Here is a 13,855-nt window from a genome sequence, read left to right as displayed (position 1 = left end):
TAGCTTTCAATTTGTATTTATTTACCTTTGTCCAGTCTGAGTACTGTCTGTGCTTAACAAACCAGTCTTTTCTTTGGTGCCTAAAAAAAAACCAAGGCAACTAAAGCATCTATGCAACGCTCAGTGGCATCACAGCACCCCCCCCTTTTCTAACAGAGCCTCTGGTCAAGGTCCCCACACCAGGTTTAGGGTAGCAACCTGCCACACTAATCTCATCAACCAGATATAAAAACATTTAGCTGAGAGGGCGTGGCAAGAGTAACCCGATGTGTATGCAAGTGTACATTCCACAGAGCATGAGTACAGGGAAGTAAAAATTCTGACATTAAATTGCAAAACAAAGAGACTACAGAAGGCTTGAGCAGAACTAACACATTGCACCATCTAGTTTGATGCAATCAAGTTTAACAGGAAATATATGGTCTTTTCATTTGAGTGTTTCCCCTCACCAACATTCCACCAGCAAATTTGTTCAGGTAACCTCATGTTGAGGTCCGCTATCACCATGAATAATGCCAAAGCTGACTCAGAATATATACTGATGTTTGGTACAAGATGGTTTTGAACAATGCCTTTAAAACAATTGTACTTAAAATAACTAGCCATGTGAAAGTGTGACTGTTTCAGACCACAAAACATTACTTAGAAAAATGTGCCATTTTCCCAAAGAATAAATTATCATTTGTCCCACCAGCCAGTGTGGTAAGACCTAGGTGAGGTCAGGTCCCGTAACACCTGCTCTGTGCTCAAAGAGCATATGTAAGTAGGGGAAGAAAGGATTCTACTCAGTCTGGTTTCATGTTGAGCACATTTCAGTTAAATTAGGTAGTCTGACACAAAGCAATCTATTGCATTAGAATAAATGCTGAGCCAATAAATAACCTAAAAAAATAAGAGGAAAATCTGAGGGACCATTGTAACAAGTTGAGACAATCAGCTCAGCGAGGCTTGCGCATCGTTTCTTGTACTTCTACAGGCTAGGGTTCTGTTGAATGGCTGAATGAGTCAAACTCTGTTCGATCAGGAAAGGGCGAGGGGAAAACAAGCACACCTGCACATGAGGAAAACCAATTCCACACACAATTCTTAAAACTTAGTGACAAAAAGACACGCAAACACATTTGACAATGGCATGTAAAGGTGGAGAACACCCAATAACTTCACTTTCAACCTAAAAATACTGCTTATTCTAGGTTACTTTGAGCATTTTTTAATATGTAGGTCAGGAGAAAGATCTTTCAATAAAGGCAAATACTGCATTGTAATTGTGTCATACGAACTTGTAAAATAAGATTTTTTTTAAAGAACAGGAACATGGTAGTATGTACATAATTACACAATAAAACAAATGGAAGTAGTGGAGAATCAAAAAATGCTTTGATAAGTTATTTACAAGATCATGAGCATTGAAAAGCAAAAAAATACAGCGAAGTCGGAAAAAATTAATGTCCCATTGGAAGTAATCTGGCGGAACCAACAACCATCACTTAAGGTTGAGAATGACGCAGCCAAAAACCACAGGCCAATATCACAACATCCTTTTTTCCATTAACATTTCTTCTTTATGTATTTTTACCTTCGGGTATGTTGGTTAGGTGCATATAATTGCCTTCCAACCCCTTCTCCTTTTCACTCCCCCTCTCCCCTGGTGCGAGTGGGCGCTTGTTCTTTCTCCTCCCCTGTTGTGGGGTGCAGGAAGCCCTGGGCTTACAGGATAACATAGAAGAAGAGGGCCATGATGGCAGCGCTGATCAGACCAGAGATGGGCACAGTCACAAACCAGGCCATGAAGATGTTCCGGAACAGACGCCAGTCCACACCCTTCCTGGAGCGCAGCCAGCCAACCGCTACCACAGAGCCAACCTGGCAACACACACACACACGATTGACGCACTGACCTTTGTTAAACACTTAGGAACCATGGCGCATTAAGACATGGACAACACTCCCCCTAACAGTAGCTGACTGGATTCTGTTTTTAATCTGGCTTTTCAGTGTTTTAAAGTGGAAATTAAAACCAGTTTTAACTGCCAAAGAAGAAGACATCCCGTTTACGGCTCCCTGCCTTCCACATTACCCAGCCCTCCTCCCCGTCAGACCACCGTGTCCAAGGCTGAACAGCTTACCTTGCAGTGGGTGGTGGAGACAGGCAGGCCAATGTTGGAGGCAACCACAACGGTCAGGGCTGAGGCAAGTTCAATGCTGAAACCACTGCAAGGAAAAGAAATCCAGAATTGAGTGAACGGTTGGTTGTCTGTCCAAGCCTCAGGTCTGTGGGGAATGTTATGTTGTAAAGGTACCATTTGACTGACTTGGATTTGTCAGTCTGGTTCATACCTGGAGGGAGTGATTGGGGTGAGGTCCTTTCCCATGGTCTGGATAACCCTGCGACCCCACACCCAGAGCCCGAGGCAGATGCCAACTCCTCCATACAACAGCAGCCAGATGGGTGTAGGGGCACTGGAGTTCACAGAACCACTATTGTACACCAGCCACAGTGCTACCAATGGACCAATGGCATTGCTGCAGGAGAAGAGACTAGGTTACGCAAATACAAACCAAGTACAAAAAGTTCCTCTACATGAACATACAAGCAGCAACCAAACTACTAGTCCAAAAACACTTAAACAGCAATAAAAATGACTATTCATCTTGACAAATCATCCAAAATGGAACATCTCCCTACCTGACATCGTTGCCCCCATGGGCAAAGGAGCCAAAGCAGGCTGTGAGGATCTGGAGGAACCTGAAGAGCTCTGAGACCTCTGGGCGGTCATGGTCATGGCCATCCTCTTCCAGAGAGCTGCGGCTGCTGCCAGCGTCTTCCTCTCCCATCTCCAGAGTCACCTCTGCCTCCCCCAGGCCCTCAGGAGCCCCGTGCTCAGCCACAGCGTTGCAGTAGCTGGTGTAGCTGTCCATGCGTACACGCTTCTTCTCTGTACCTTTGTCCTCGCTGGCGTGGAACTCGCCCTCTTTGGGCCGAAAGTCCCCGTGCATGCCGATGATGGCCATGGTGTAGGAGGTGTAGCTGTTGTTGCGGCGAATGGGTCTGTCGCCTGCCTCGCCCATGCAGTCGCCCACCTTGGCAAGGTGGAGCTTGTGTAACAGGTCTTTGTAGAGTCCGGAGTCCTTGTGCACCGTGTGGTACTGGCTGTAACCGTTACTGGGGATGTGGGCCGGGCCGTTGCTGAACTGCACATCCTTGCTGAACTGCACTTTTGGGACTGATTAAAAATAGACTTTAAAGTAAGCAATAGTGTAGTCAGTCATGGATTACCATTAGTATTCACAGAATATTTATCCCATTTTCTAACTTTTCCCAACCCATTTACCAAGGCAGCCAGAACCTCCCCATGACTCACCATTGCTGGTCTCAGACTCCTTGCCTTCCTTGTCACAATCATCAGAATCTCCAATGCCAAAGGTGACCCTGCGCTCCTCTTGGGGAGGCTGGGAGAGGGTGTCTGGGTCAGTGTGGGAGGCAGGGGAGGGGGGTGAAGGGGGCTCCTCAGGGACAGGCTTCAGGATGGTACAGGGTACAGGCCCCTCCCTCAGTTCCCTCTTTTCCATCAGGGGGCTCTCAGAGGGGCTGGAAGACTTGATTTTTCCTGGAGGAGGAAGAGTGGTGTTAGACTGCCTGGGCTTGAGACCAAACACGAATACGGTACAGTGAGGAAACATGCACATTTAGTTCGTATACACCTCAACATTTAAGCTGAGAAAAAAACAAAAGCATTTACTATAGGGGTAAACGCATTCAAATTTGAGACAGACAAAATGTTCATAAGAGCAGGTAAAAAGGGCCAATGACTGTACTAATTCTAGCATATTTACATTGTGCCATTGACTAAAACCTTTACATGTAGGCCTATGTATATAAGGTCTGAAAGTAGATGTATCCTGTATGACTTTTGGTTTGCAGTTTCAGATACTCAATGCAAACATATGTCCACCTCGTGAGTCCTAAGAACAGTTTGGTCTGCTATCTAGCCAGTTGACCTGATTGCGTCATCCAAACTAGTTAGGACAGGAGTGGAGGCGGCAGCAGTTTGTTTTCGACTTGAGCCACGTCAGTAGTCACCTGCAGTCTTAACCCTGTGACTCAGTGCCAACTTCACGTCAATACTTTAAGTCAACCCATGGCTATTCTAGTTGAGGTAAAGGCCAATGAGTGGATCACTATGAACCAATTAAGCGCCTCTATTTAGTAAAATAGGACCCTGCCAGACAGATCTATCACGGATATTTCAGCTGTACATCAGCCGCAAATGTATTAACCTTTCACAAGACCCACCATTGGCCCCATAGTGAAGTTAAGATAAAAATACAGACAATATCAAATCTAACTTTTCATTTTTGTACCCATTCAAAGGGAGGCTATTTAAGAAAAGGGTTAACTTTTTCATCCTGGATTTCAGATCATGTGATGAGACTCCTTTTCACTATTAATAGACAGGTCTACTTTTGACCAGCACAATTATCACACTGCATTTTAAGCTCAATGCAGATTTGTTTTAAAAAGATCAGACTTGAGTACTTCCAAGACAAGCCAGAACACAGAATTATTGTAAAACAACATATCTGCAGCCCTGAATCTATTTGCTGGATTAAAACCTTAGCGTGAATGGTTGAAGCCACAGACACATGCAGTATTAATCCCTATGTCACTTTCCGTGCCCAAATGTAAGGCAGCAGTTTAACAGCACCCAAGCAAACATATTTTCCAGGTAAGACCGTGAAAGGAATACTTCAAATTCTCTAATCAAATAAAACCATAAATTAGCAGCTCTGTAAGAGGTGTGCCAAACTTAAGGGGAAAGAAAATGTACTTACGTTCAATCTTCTTCTTGAGGCGTGGACAGACTATAAACCAGACCAACAGGGCGGTCAGCACACCACAGGCCAAAGAGATGAGCAGTGTGCCCCACCATGGGATCTTGTCAAATCCAAGCACTGGAGTAACCAAGCAGTGACAGACAGGAGAAAGAGAGGAAAGATGGTTTTGAAAAACAAGGCAGCAGAAGCTACCTTTCTAAAAAGGTTTACAGTAAGTCTTCAGACTAATTTTATCTGGACCTGGCTCCTCATCTATAGTTGGTAGAATTACAGTAGCCCAGTCCTATTATAAATATTCACATTAAAAAACATTTCTAAATTATACAATATCAACTGTAACAGTAAAGAATGATACAATAGGATAACAAATTAACATATTGAGTACAGAGAAAAACATTTTAAAAGAGGGTGAAATGCTAGAACGCTCCTTTGGACATCCATGGTTATCTACTCATTGCACATGGTCATATTTCCAGGGAAAATATCACCCAAAAACACACACCTTCACCACTAGCTACAAGAATGGGCCACAGCAAGTGGCACATGTTCCAGTTAAATATGGCATGGTTGCGTGCCAATAGATCTGAACAGTTACACAATGCTGTGGTTGAGGACCATGCGAATGATGAGGGATGTCGCATTCACATGCTCCTCTCACAGCGGGTGCCTTAAAAAGCTTAGGAGAGGACTTAAACAGAAGGAAGCCTAAGTGTTCGCAAGTAGCATAACAGACATCTGTGTGCCAAGACTGCGAGCGATAGTGTTTGGGGGGAGGGGGGGGGGCAGCAAACGACGTGTTGGAGAGTCAGCAACATAGACAGAGTAAATAACAAAAGTGTCACTCTAAAATTAAAGCTACACGTTTGCGGTTACCTTGACCGCGCATTAATAAAAATGAACTATGCTGGGATGTGAAAAACTCAAGGAAATGGAAGGCCAGGGCCCTGAGATAACGGTGTCTCATCGTGGTGTTCATTGAAGGGCAGAGTCCATCATGCTCTTTCCTGTGTAGTCTACTGACTCATCCTCACATGCTGAAGCACTAGCCTGCAGGCCGTGCCACATGAGCAATGAATATTTAGTTATGCAACAAACTCACCCCCTCCAGGAGGGGAGAGGCAGAGGAGAGGAAATGGGGTGTTAGAATGTTTTTCTTGTAAGAACAGCGGAGGCTTCTTCCATTAGACTAGTCTAGAATGACTCAGTGACCGTGGGACAGCCCAAAACAGGTATGGCCAGTAGGCATATGTGTGGGGTAGGAGGGAGTGGCTGGTGCCAAATTAACAGTGGGCAAAAATATGTCCCTGAAAGAGGAGAATGGAGTCTGTATTATTCAGTATGTGCGAGGGACATTTGTTGACAGTACGTGTTGATTACCTATAGTGGATTAAATTTCCAGATATTTTTTTTACAATAGGCAAAAAAAACTAGCAACAGGCCAGTCGTAATAAACACAACCACAAAAAAAGGAGCAAGTCTACACCACTCCATCCAGTGGGATGAATAATGGAGGTCTCAGGAAGTGGAATTTAACAACTGCTGCGTTCCTAACACCCTCCCTTCTAAACCTTTGCATCCCGTGGCATACATTACACAATAATATGGTTAGTCGTTTTTCCCCCAAGAGCATTTCAGCCCCAGCACTCATGACCGTTAATTGTATAGTTGGGATGGGTGGCTCTGGCCAATTATCCTCTTTATGGTCCCAGTTCGTGTCACTCCTACCACTAGTAGAATAAACAATGTTGATAAACTAAAAAGTAACCAGAATAAAAAAAAGTCAAAGCACAACTTTTCCTAACTATATGAACATAAAAGTAGGCTACTCAAACTATTTCAGTTGCATTTAGCATTGCTTGCCTATCAAAATCTATCATGTTCTAAAATCAGTAATTAGAAGGGCCATATACCACAGAAAACTATAAACTAATCTCTCAATTGCCGTTTACTCCGATAATGAGCTGGTGTCCGCTTATTAAGCACCACCAAAAAGTTTAATCGGTGTAAACAGGCAATATGCATTATCAAGATGTACCATTGACATTTAGAGACTGTCGTATTTCTGGCATGCAGTGTATACTGAGTTCAGTTTATTAAACCCATTCTTCTCAGCTGCTCCACTGTGATCAGTCATCTCCATTTTCCCAATTGTTTAGTGTAACCTAAGCAACCAAGCCACCCACTGTTTGTTTTCCAAAGGGTAACCGAAGCAGAAAATTAGCCTTCCAGCTAAAGCATATTGAAATGTAGGGACATGGGATGTGTCCACTGTTTGAAAGTGAATAGTTTGTAGTGAAGGCCAGGCAGGTTATCCAAGTGAGTGAAGAAATATATTTGATTCTCTAACTAGAGGGGACCAGTATTTGCTTGGTTGGTTCTACAAATCAAACGTAGGCTAAATGTTGACATGCTCATAAAATGGTGACTGCCGTTTCCTCTGTCAGCAAAGCATTCTATAGTACAGCTTCCTAATGACTTAATAGAGCTGTGCTAAAATAACTTGGGTGATTTACACGGTGTGGAACATCAAGGACTCTTCTATAAATTATCCACTCTTGACCTCAAGTCTCAGGCCTGAGATGCATTCATTTTTTTCACCCATTCCAACTGAGCTCTTTGGCACTAAGATTGGCTATATTGTGTATAGGAACGCGCTTGCAGGATTGCCTTCACACCACCATGTTAAACCAAAAGAAACAGAGTTCTAAAACAGGAAACAAAATGTACAGTTCCCAGTCTTGGCCACCTTCCTCTTCACCCATTGAGTTTAAATGGAGTTTTATTAGATTAGCAGATCAGTCACCACTATACTACCGTTACACAACTCTGGAGCCAAATACAACCAAAAAAAGGTGACATAATCCATTACTTATCCTGTGATTTCTGTGGTTCAAAAGATTCTCACAAGAGGACAGTTGAAATGTGTTCTGAAATAGTACAACCCATTTGGATACAATGCACCTGAATGAATTGTGAAAAAAAAGGGAAGTGGGGGAAGGGGCTAATCAAGAACTCATCTTGTTTTGAATTCTTAATCCAGGTGCTTATAACATGAGTGAGTGACTAACCGACCAAGTGGCTAAAGATCAGGATTAGCCTCGTAATAAGCCAGCTCAAGTTACAGGCCGTGGCCAGAGTCTAAAAGTGTGCTAGTATGTGTAAAGATACATCCTCCTCAGCGTGTGTGTTAATACAGTAGGCCTACATGTCATTATGTAATATCTGGTTCTCCAATTAATCACTCCCTGAGCTCTTCTCAGTTGTGTGGGAATATATTGAGCAGAATTCCTGGAATGCAATCTCTGAATGGAACTTCATGTGAGGTACCCCAGTGTAAAAGGTCCCCATGTACAGTACACTCACATGTAGGTGTGACTGACAACAGTACATTATGTGAGTGAGTGCATGTGGTCTCCTCTGAGTGGGTGTGCAGATGTGCGTATATACACATCAAGTCATACTCTGGCCTGTAGCCTTCATTTAATGGCCCAGGCCAGTTGAATTCTTGAACTGTTCGGTCCTGTAGGTAGAAGAAAACAAGGAGCAAAAGTTGCTCATTTAATTAGAGTTTCAAAGCTAAAAAGTGAACAATATAACAGACCTTAATATTCACAGTGCTCTCAATTAGGGTCCTATGAAATCAATTTCTTCCAGGTTTCTGCTCCCAGAAAGCACACTTTTTAATAGAAAAAGCTAAGTCCACACCAATGCTTAAACCACATCAGTAAACTACTTGGTGTCTGAGAAAGGAAAGAAATAGCTAAGAAATGTGGGTGTAATTACCCTTTAATGCAAATGTGCACCAGCTAGAGACCGTTGTTTGGTTAGCAGTGTTTCTATAGCACTCGTGATTGCAGAGTTTACAAAACAAATAGCCAAAGGATTGATGCAAGTAATCATGATTTCATTCTGCTATGTAGGCATATGCTACATTGTAGCTAACATTTAATTGTGAGTTTTGGGGAATGTCTTGCCATCTACCAACAGACAGATATCATTAGCATTGTCGCTAACCGCTACACAAAGTATAGACCAGACATACAACACGACGACAGGGGCATTTTTGCTGTTTCAGAAAGTCACAGGAAAATACAAATCACTGTTGCATTTTGTTCCTCTTTTGATTAATACACACATACTTTATATATTTTTAAGGTCTGGAGTCTGTCCGAAACGCAGATTTTATATGGCCCTACTCAACGAGACTACTGACAGAGGCAAAGGACACAGTTGCAGAGTTAACCTCTTTACTTCCACTTTTCTTCCTCTGTGTGGGAAAGGGACATACACTGTCGTCAAGAATAAAGAGAAATCCTATTTCCAGCTCCCTGTTGTGAAGTGCTCCTCTCTAATTTAATTATGTCATGCTGACATATACATTCAAGAAAAGACCCAAAACACAAAAGGTTAAAATAACAGGCCTTCTCCGAGAACAGTAAGCAGTCCGTTTCAGTCTTGAAAAAAGTGTAGGTATCCGACTGGCTAAGGGAGCAGATTATTTTAGGCTGTAGGCAGGCATGCATGGTGAAGATAGACTGGGACAACGATACTCACTTGGAGCTCCAGTGAAGATGATGGAGAATAGGTTGATCATCATTGTGACAGCATAGAAGACAGGCAGGGCCTTCAGACCATTGGGCACCGGATCTTTCTACATAGGGACAAACAGAAATCAAAAACACCATGCTCCCCATTGTACTGTCAGCTTAAATTTGATGGCAGAATAGAAGGTGTGTCAGTACATTTTATCTAACATAATGGCCTGTGAGATTACACTGCGAATATTACCCCTGTCCAAAGAACAAGGAGTGTCTTTATTTGTTTAATATAATGACCTTGTTATGATGTCTGGGACATCTATGGTCTGGCACAGACTACAACCATTTCCAACAAGAAGCTTCCTACAATTTAAGAACATCTAGATTTAGATAGAAGCAGATTTGTCAGCTTACCTTGTGCAAGATGAACATACGAACAAAGTAGAAAAGGACACCTGACATGATGCCAGACAGAAGGGGGGAGAGAAACCAGGAGGCAACTGTGGAGATTACAAAAATTAGCATTGCATAGTGCTCTCAGGAACACCACACACTTGCATTACTCGTACAAAGTTGTCTGAATAAAAACATTGCACATAATAGAAGCTGTTAATTTTCCTACGGGGATCACAAAGTAAGCAGTGGTCAACGGAAGCTGCTGACTCACCAATCCGAAGGAGTTCCAGCCACCTGACCCCCTGTTGACCTTTGGCCACCAGAGAGAAGCCAATGGTAGCACCAACAATGCAGTGGGTCCCTGAGATGGGCAGCTTGAGAAAAGAGGCCACCAATTGCCATACAGCAGAACCTAAGAAGCAGCATAAAAGCCAATTTGACCATTTAAACAGTTCCAGCTCCATTTCAACATTACATCATAGTACAACCATACATAAGATGTCCAAATTGAAATAAATAATTTTCTTACCTACAAAATTGTATTATAATAATTTGTTTCACTCACCAAACATGGCACTGACAGAGCCAGCCATAAGCATGTGTTCGGAGCCGTTGTACATGTCCACGTCAATGATGCCCTTGCGGATGGTCTCGCTGACCTTGGCTCCCAGAAGCACAGATCCAACGGTCTCAAAGATAGTGGCCAGGATGCAGGCCTGCCGCAAGGTGACCACTCCAGAGCCCACTGCCGTGCCAAACGAGTTGGCCACGTCATTGGCCCCCACAGAGAAGGCTAGGATGAAGGCGATGATAAAGCCAACTATGAGAAGCCACATGTAGTCTGTCAGCGGTTCACCAGTGACCTGGGCCGTGATCCCTAGTGTGGTGCCCACCAGGGTAAGGGTGGCAAGAGTTGTCGAAACCATTGTGCGTGATTGATTACTCTAAAGATTGATGTCACAATAAGGGAATGTATATCAAAAATACGTGTGATATTTGCTAGCAGAAAAATTAAATGAGGTGTTAATGTGTGTATACCCTAACCCTCAAGGTTGAGGGTTAACCGAACCTACTGAGAGTAGCCTATGTGCTGTCCCTGACTGAACAACAATAAATTAATGGTGAGGTAAAGTGTGAAGTATTGCTATACTGTAATTGTACTAGCTTTGTTAGGGTTTATTTGGCTTTGGGCAATCATACAGACTGAACAGACACACATTGTTCAACAGTCACAGTAGGTGAATGACAGAACATCCTGAAAGATAAGAGAGAAGTGTCTAAATTAAGTAAACATCCCTTCTTCCAACTTCACAAAGCAAGAACAGTGTACCTCAGATCTTTAACTGATATACAATCTTAAAATCAGAGACCAGCTGCAGGTAAATAAATATATGATGGTCAAATCCTACCACAGCAACTAGGGTTCCACTAACCCGAAAGAAACACACATGGTTAACCATTTTGCAACACTACTCAAAACAGCAGTAGAAGCAATAGCAAACCTGGAGCCTGACCATATCCACTTCTATTGAAATTAAAGTGTGGCCAGGTCATTCAATAAGAATTTCAGTGAACAAAAAAAAGAAAAACACCTTTTAACGCCAAAACATTGCTCGCTACTTAGCTAAATGAACGGGTGAGCTACTATGTGTGCAATTGAGGCAACGTCGTTCCCAGGATGTTTCATGCAATGACTGAATGGGTACCGCTCTAGATACAGTCTGTCTTCCCTGAAGACAATGCAATAAGGAAGCCATTTTGGGGGTGGATGTCGCAGGATGAGACTAACCAAAGGCAGCTAGACAACATAACAGAAATTGACAATGTACTCTTTGCCGACGTAGCAGAGAAATGTATACATGACAATGCAACATAACACTAGCCATCTAACGTTAGATAGCCAAGATTTCGCAACTCCACAATGACCGATGGGAGTTGACTTCGGAGGCGGTGAGTTTTGGCGGAGTGTAGGCTACCTCCGACTACATCCGAGTCGGTATCAGTCGATACTTGCAGTAAAACATATCCATTATTTAATACGTAACGTTAACTTGTACCCCTGTTGGTCCTGTGTCTAGTGGAGTTATTTTCTTTGGGTTCTGCAATCCGTAGTTTGATAACTTTGTGACCTTATAAAATGCGCCGTGCGAAGACTGGGCTGTCCATTCTGCGTTAAATAACGCCGGCTCCTTTAGCCGAGGTCGTGTAAAATTGTAGATTTGAAAAAATATATATATATTTTTAAATACGGATTGCAGCACCCAACGAAAAATATTGCAACTACACAGGACAAACATAGGTAGTGAGCTACACGTTAGTAATGCAATAATTTACATACAGGCCGGCCTGCCTAAAGTATCGACTGATACCGACTCAATTATAGTCGGAGGTAGGCTAAAGTTACACTCTGTCAAAAAACGAATCGCCTCCGCACTCAACATCGGGGATCGTTAAGTTCATAACTATTGCCTAGACATTTAACATGGGTAACAACGTTAGTTATCTAAAGTTTGTAATATGTTAAAACTGCAGACACATCTAATTCTAACTACGACGCACAGAGCACGTGTCAGAATTCATTCAATCGTGACTCGCATCGCAACATGACCGGCAATGTCGAATGTTCGTAACCACCTCACCTTAGCGATTGCCAGTCTACTACCTAACTAGGTTTACCAATGTAATAGTCAATACCCGCCATATAAGCTATACTAGAAAGCTAAGTTTAGCTATCTATTGTTAGCGACGCTTCGTTATTATAAATGAATGACAATTAACCTAAGTATAGTTCGGTAGCTGACTTTATAATCCTTACGATGTAACGTTACGGTCAATGTGAAGGAACACTTTTTTTGTTAATATTAGCTAGTATCATCATGATTGAACAAACGTTTGCTAGCGTTAGCCGGCAAGCTATTTACAAAAATATCAGTCACAGTAACGTAACCAACGTTACGAAGACGTTAATTAGTTACCAATTAAAACCGCATTATTAAAAAAAAAAAAAAAGACAAGTTTAACTTACCACATGTTAGTTGTCAATGTTGAAGAAGACTAGGACATGATCAGCCCGCGCATATAACTTGCTCAGTAGCGCGCGCGGGATCAGGAAACGAACAATCACGGAAAACGACTGGTTTAAATCTTAAAATATTTATATAACTAAATAAAAAAATATATATATTAACGTACACTTGCCGTTTAGTCTGTTATATTCCTGTAAAAACAGAGTTTGACTGCGTCAAGAGCCGTTATATACGCATTTAAACATTTCGGGTGCTAGTCTTTATGGAGCATCAGAGGGTGGCGCTTTGGTAACACCCATCGTCATGCCCAGCCCCATCCTGAAAACCTGTCAATCATCGACCTACACTGTAACCTCATGATTCATTGATGAAAAGTGTTCTGTTGTGTGGCTCTTAATAAAAAAAATGTAAACTAGGCAAGTCAGTTAAGAACAAATTCTTATTTACAATGACGGCCTTCATGGCAGCATCCCACGCAATAAAGTGCAATGTTATAGATTGTACAAACTCAAAATGGGCAAGACCCACATTTTCCAATAGCATGTGGGAGGCCTAATTGAACTCATTCCAAAATCACTGTTATGACCGCAGTGGAGTAGGCCTATCTTTTTCAAAATCACAACATTTTCATTAAGATTATTTTTTCTTCATAAAAAATGGGTTACTTCCCGTGACTGCAACTTTTTTTTTTTTTTGATACAGTACCAGTCAAAAGTTTGGACACACCTATTCACTCAAGGGTTTTTCTTAACTTTTAACAAGGCACACCTGTTAATTGAAATGCACACCAGGTGACTGACTACCTCATGAAGCTGGTTAGGAGAATGCCAAGAGCTGTCATCAAGGCAAAGTGTGGCTGGCTACTTTGAAGAATCTCAAATATAAATTATATTTAGATTTGTTTAACACTTATTTGGTTACTACATGATTCCATATGTGTTATTTCATAGTTTTGGTGTCTTCACTATTATTCTACAATGTAGAAAATAGAAAAAATAAAGAAAAACCCTTGAATGAGTAGGTGTGTCCAAACTTTTGACTGGTACTGTATATATATAT

At 42.2% G+C, this 13,855-nt stretch overlaps 1 protein-coding gene across 1 annotated transcript; it reads right to left on the bottom strand.

Moving 5' to 3' along the window:
* LOC118387628 (sodium-dependent phosphate transporter 1-B-like) lies at positions 1 to 13,258 on the bottom strand. The gene is made up of 11 exons (XM_035776190.2): positions 12,796 to 13,258; positions 10,336 to 11,025; positions 10,042 to 10,182; positions 9,789 to 9,874; positions 9,391 to 9,487; positions 4,834 to 4,953; positions 3,363 to 3,608; positions 2,687 to 3,224; positions 2,338 to 2,523; positions 2,127 to 2,211; positions 1 to 1,863 (listed from the first exon to the last, which is right to left on the bottom strand). The coding sequence occupies exons 2-11, from the start codon at positions 10,694 to 10,696 to the stop codon at positions 1,708 to 1,710; spliced, it is 2,016 nt and encodes a 671-aa protein (XP_035632083.1). The 5' UTR covers positions 10,697 to 11,025; positions 12,796 to 13,258; the 3' UTR covers positions 1 to 1,707.
* Positions 13,259 to 13,855: the final 597 nt, after the last annotated feature.

This window comes from Oncorhynchus keta, chromosome 9 (assembly GCF_023373465.1).
Source record: "Oncorhynchus keta strain PuntledgeMale-10-30-2019 chromosome 9, Oket_V2, whole genome shotgun sequence".
Lineage (NCBI taxonomy): Eukaryota > Metazoa > Chordata > Actinopteri > Salmoniformes > Salmonidae > Oncorhynchus > Oncorhynchus keta.
The sequence above is the reverse complement of the archived record's forward strand: the minus strand, read 5'-3'. Positions and strand labels throughout refer to the sequence as shown.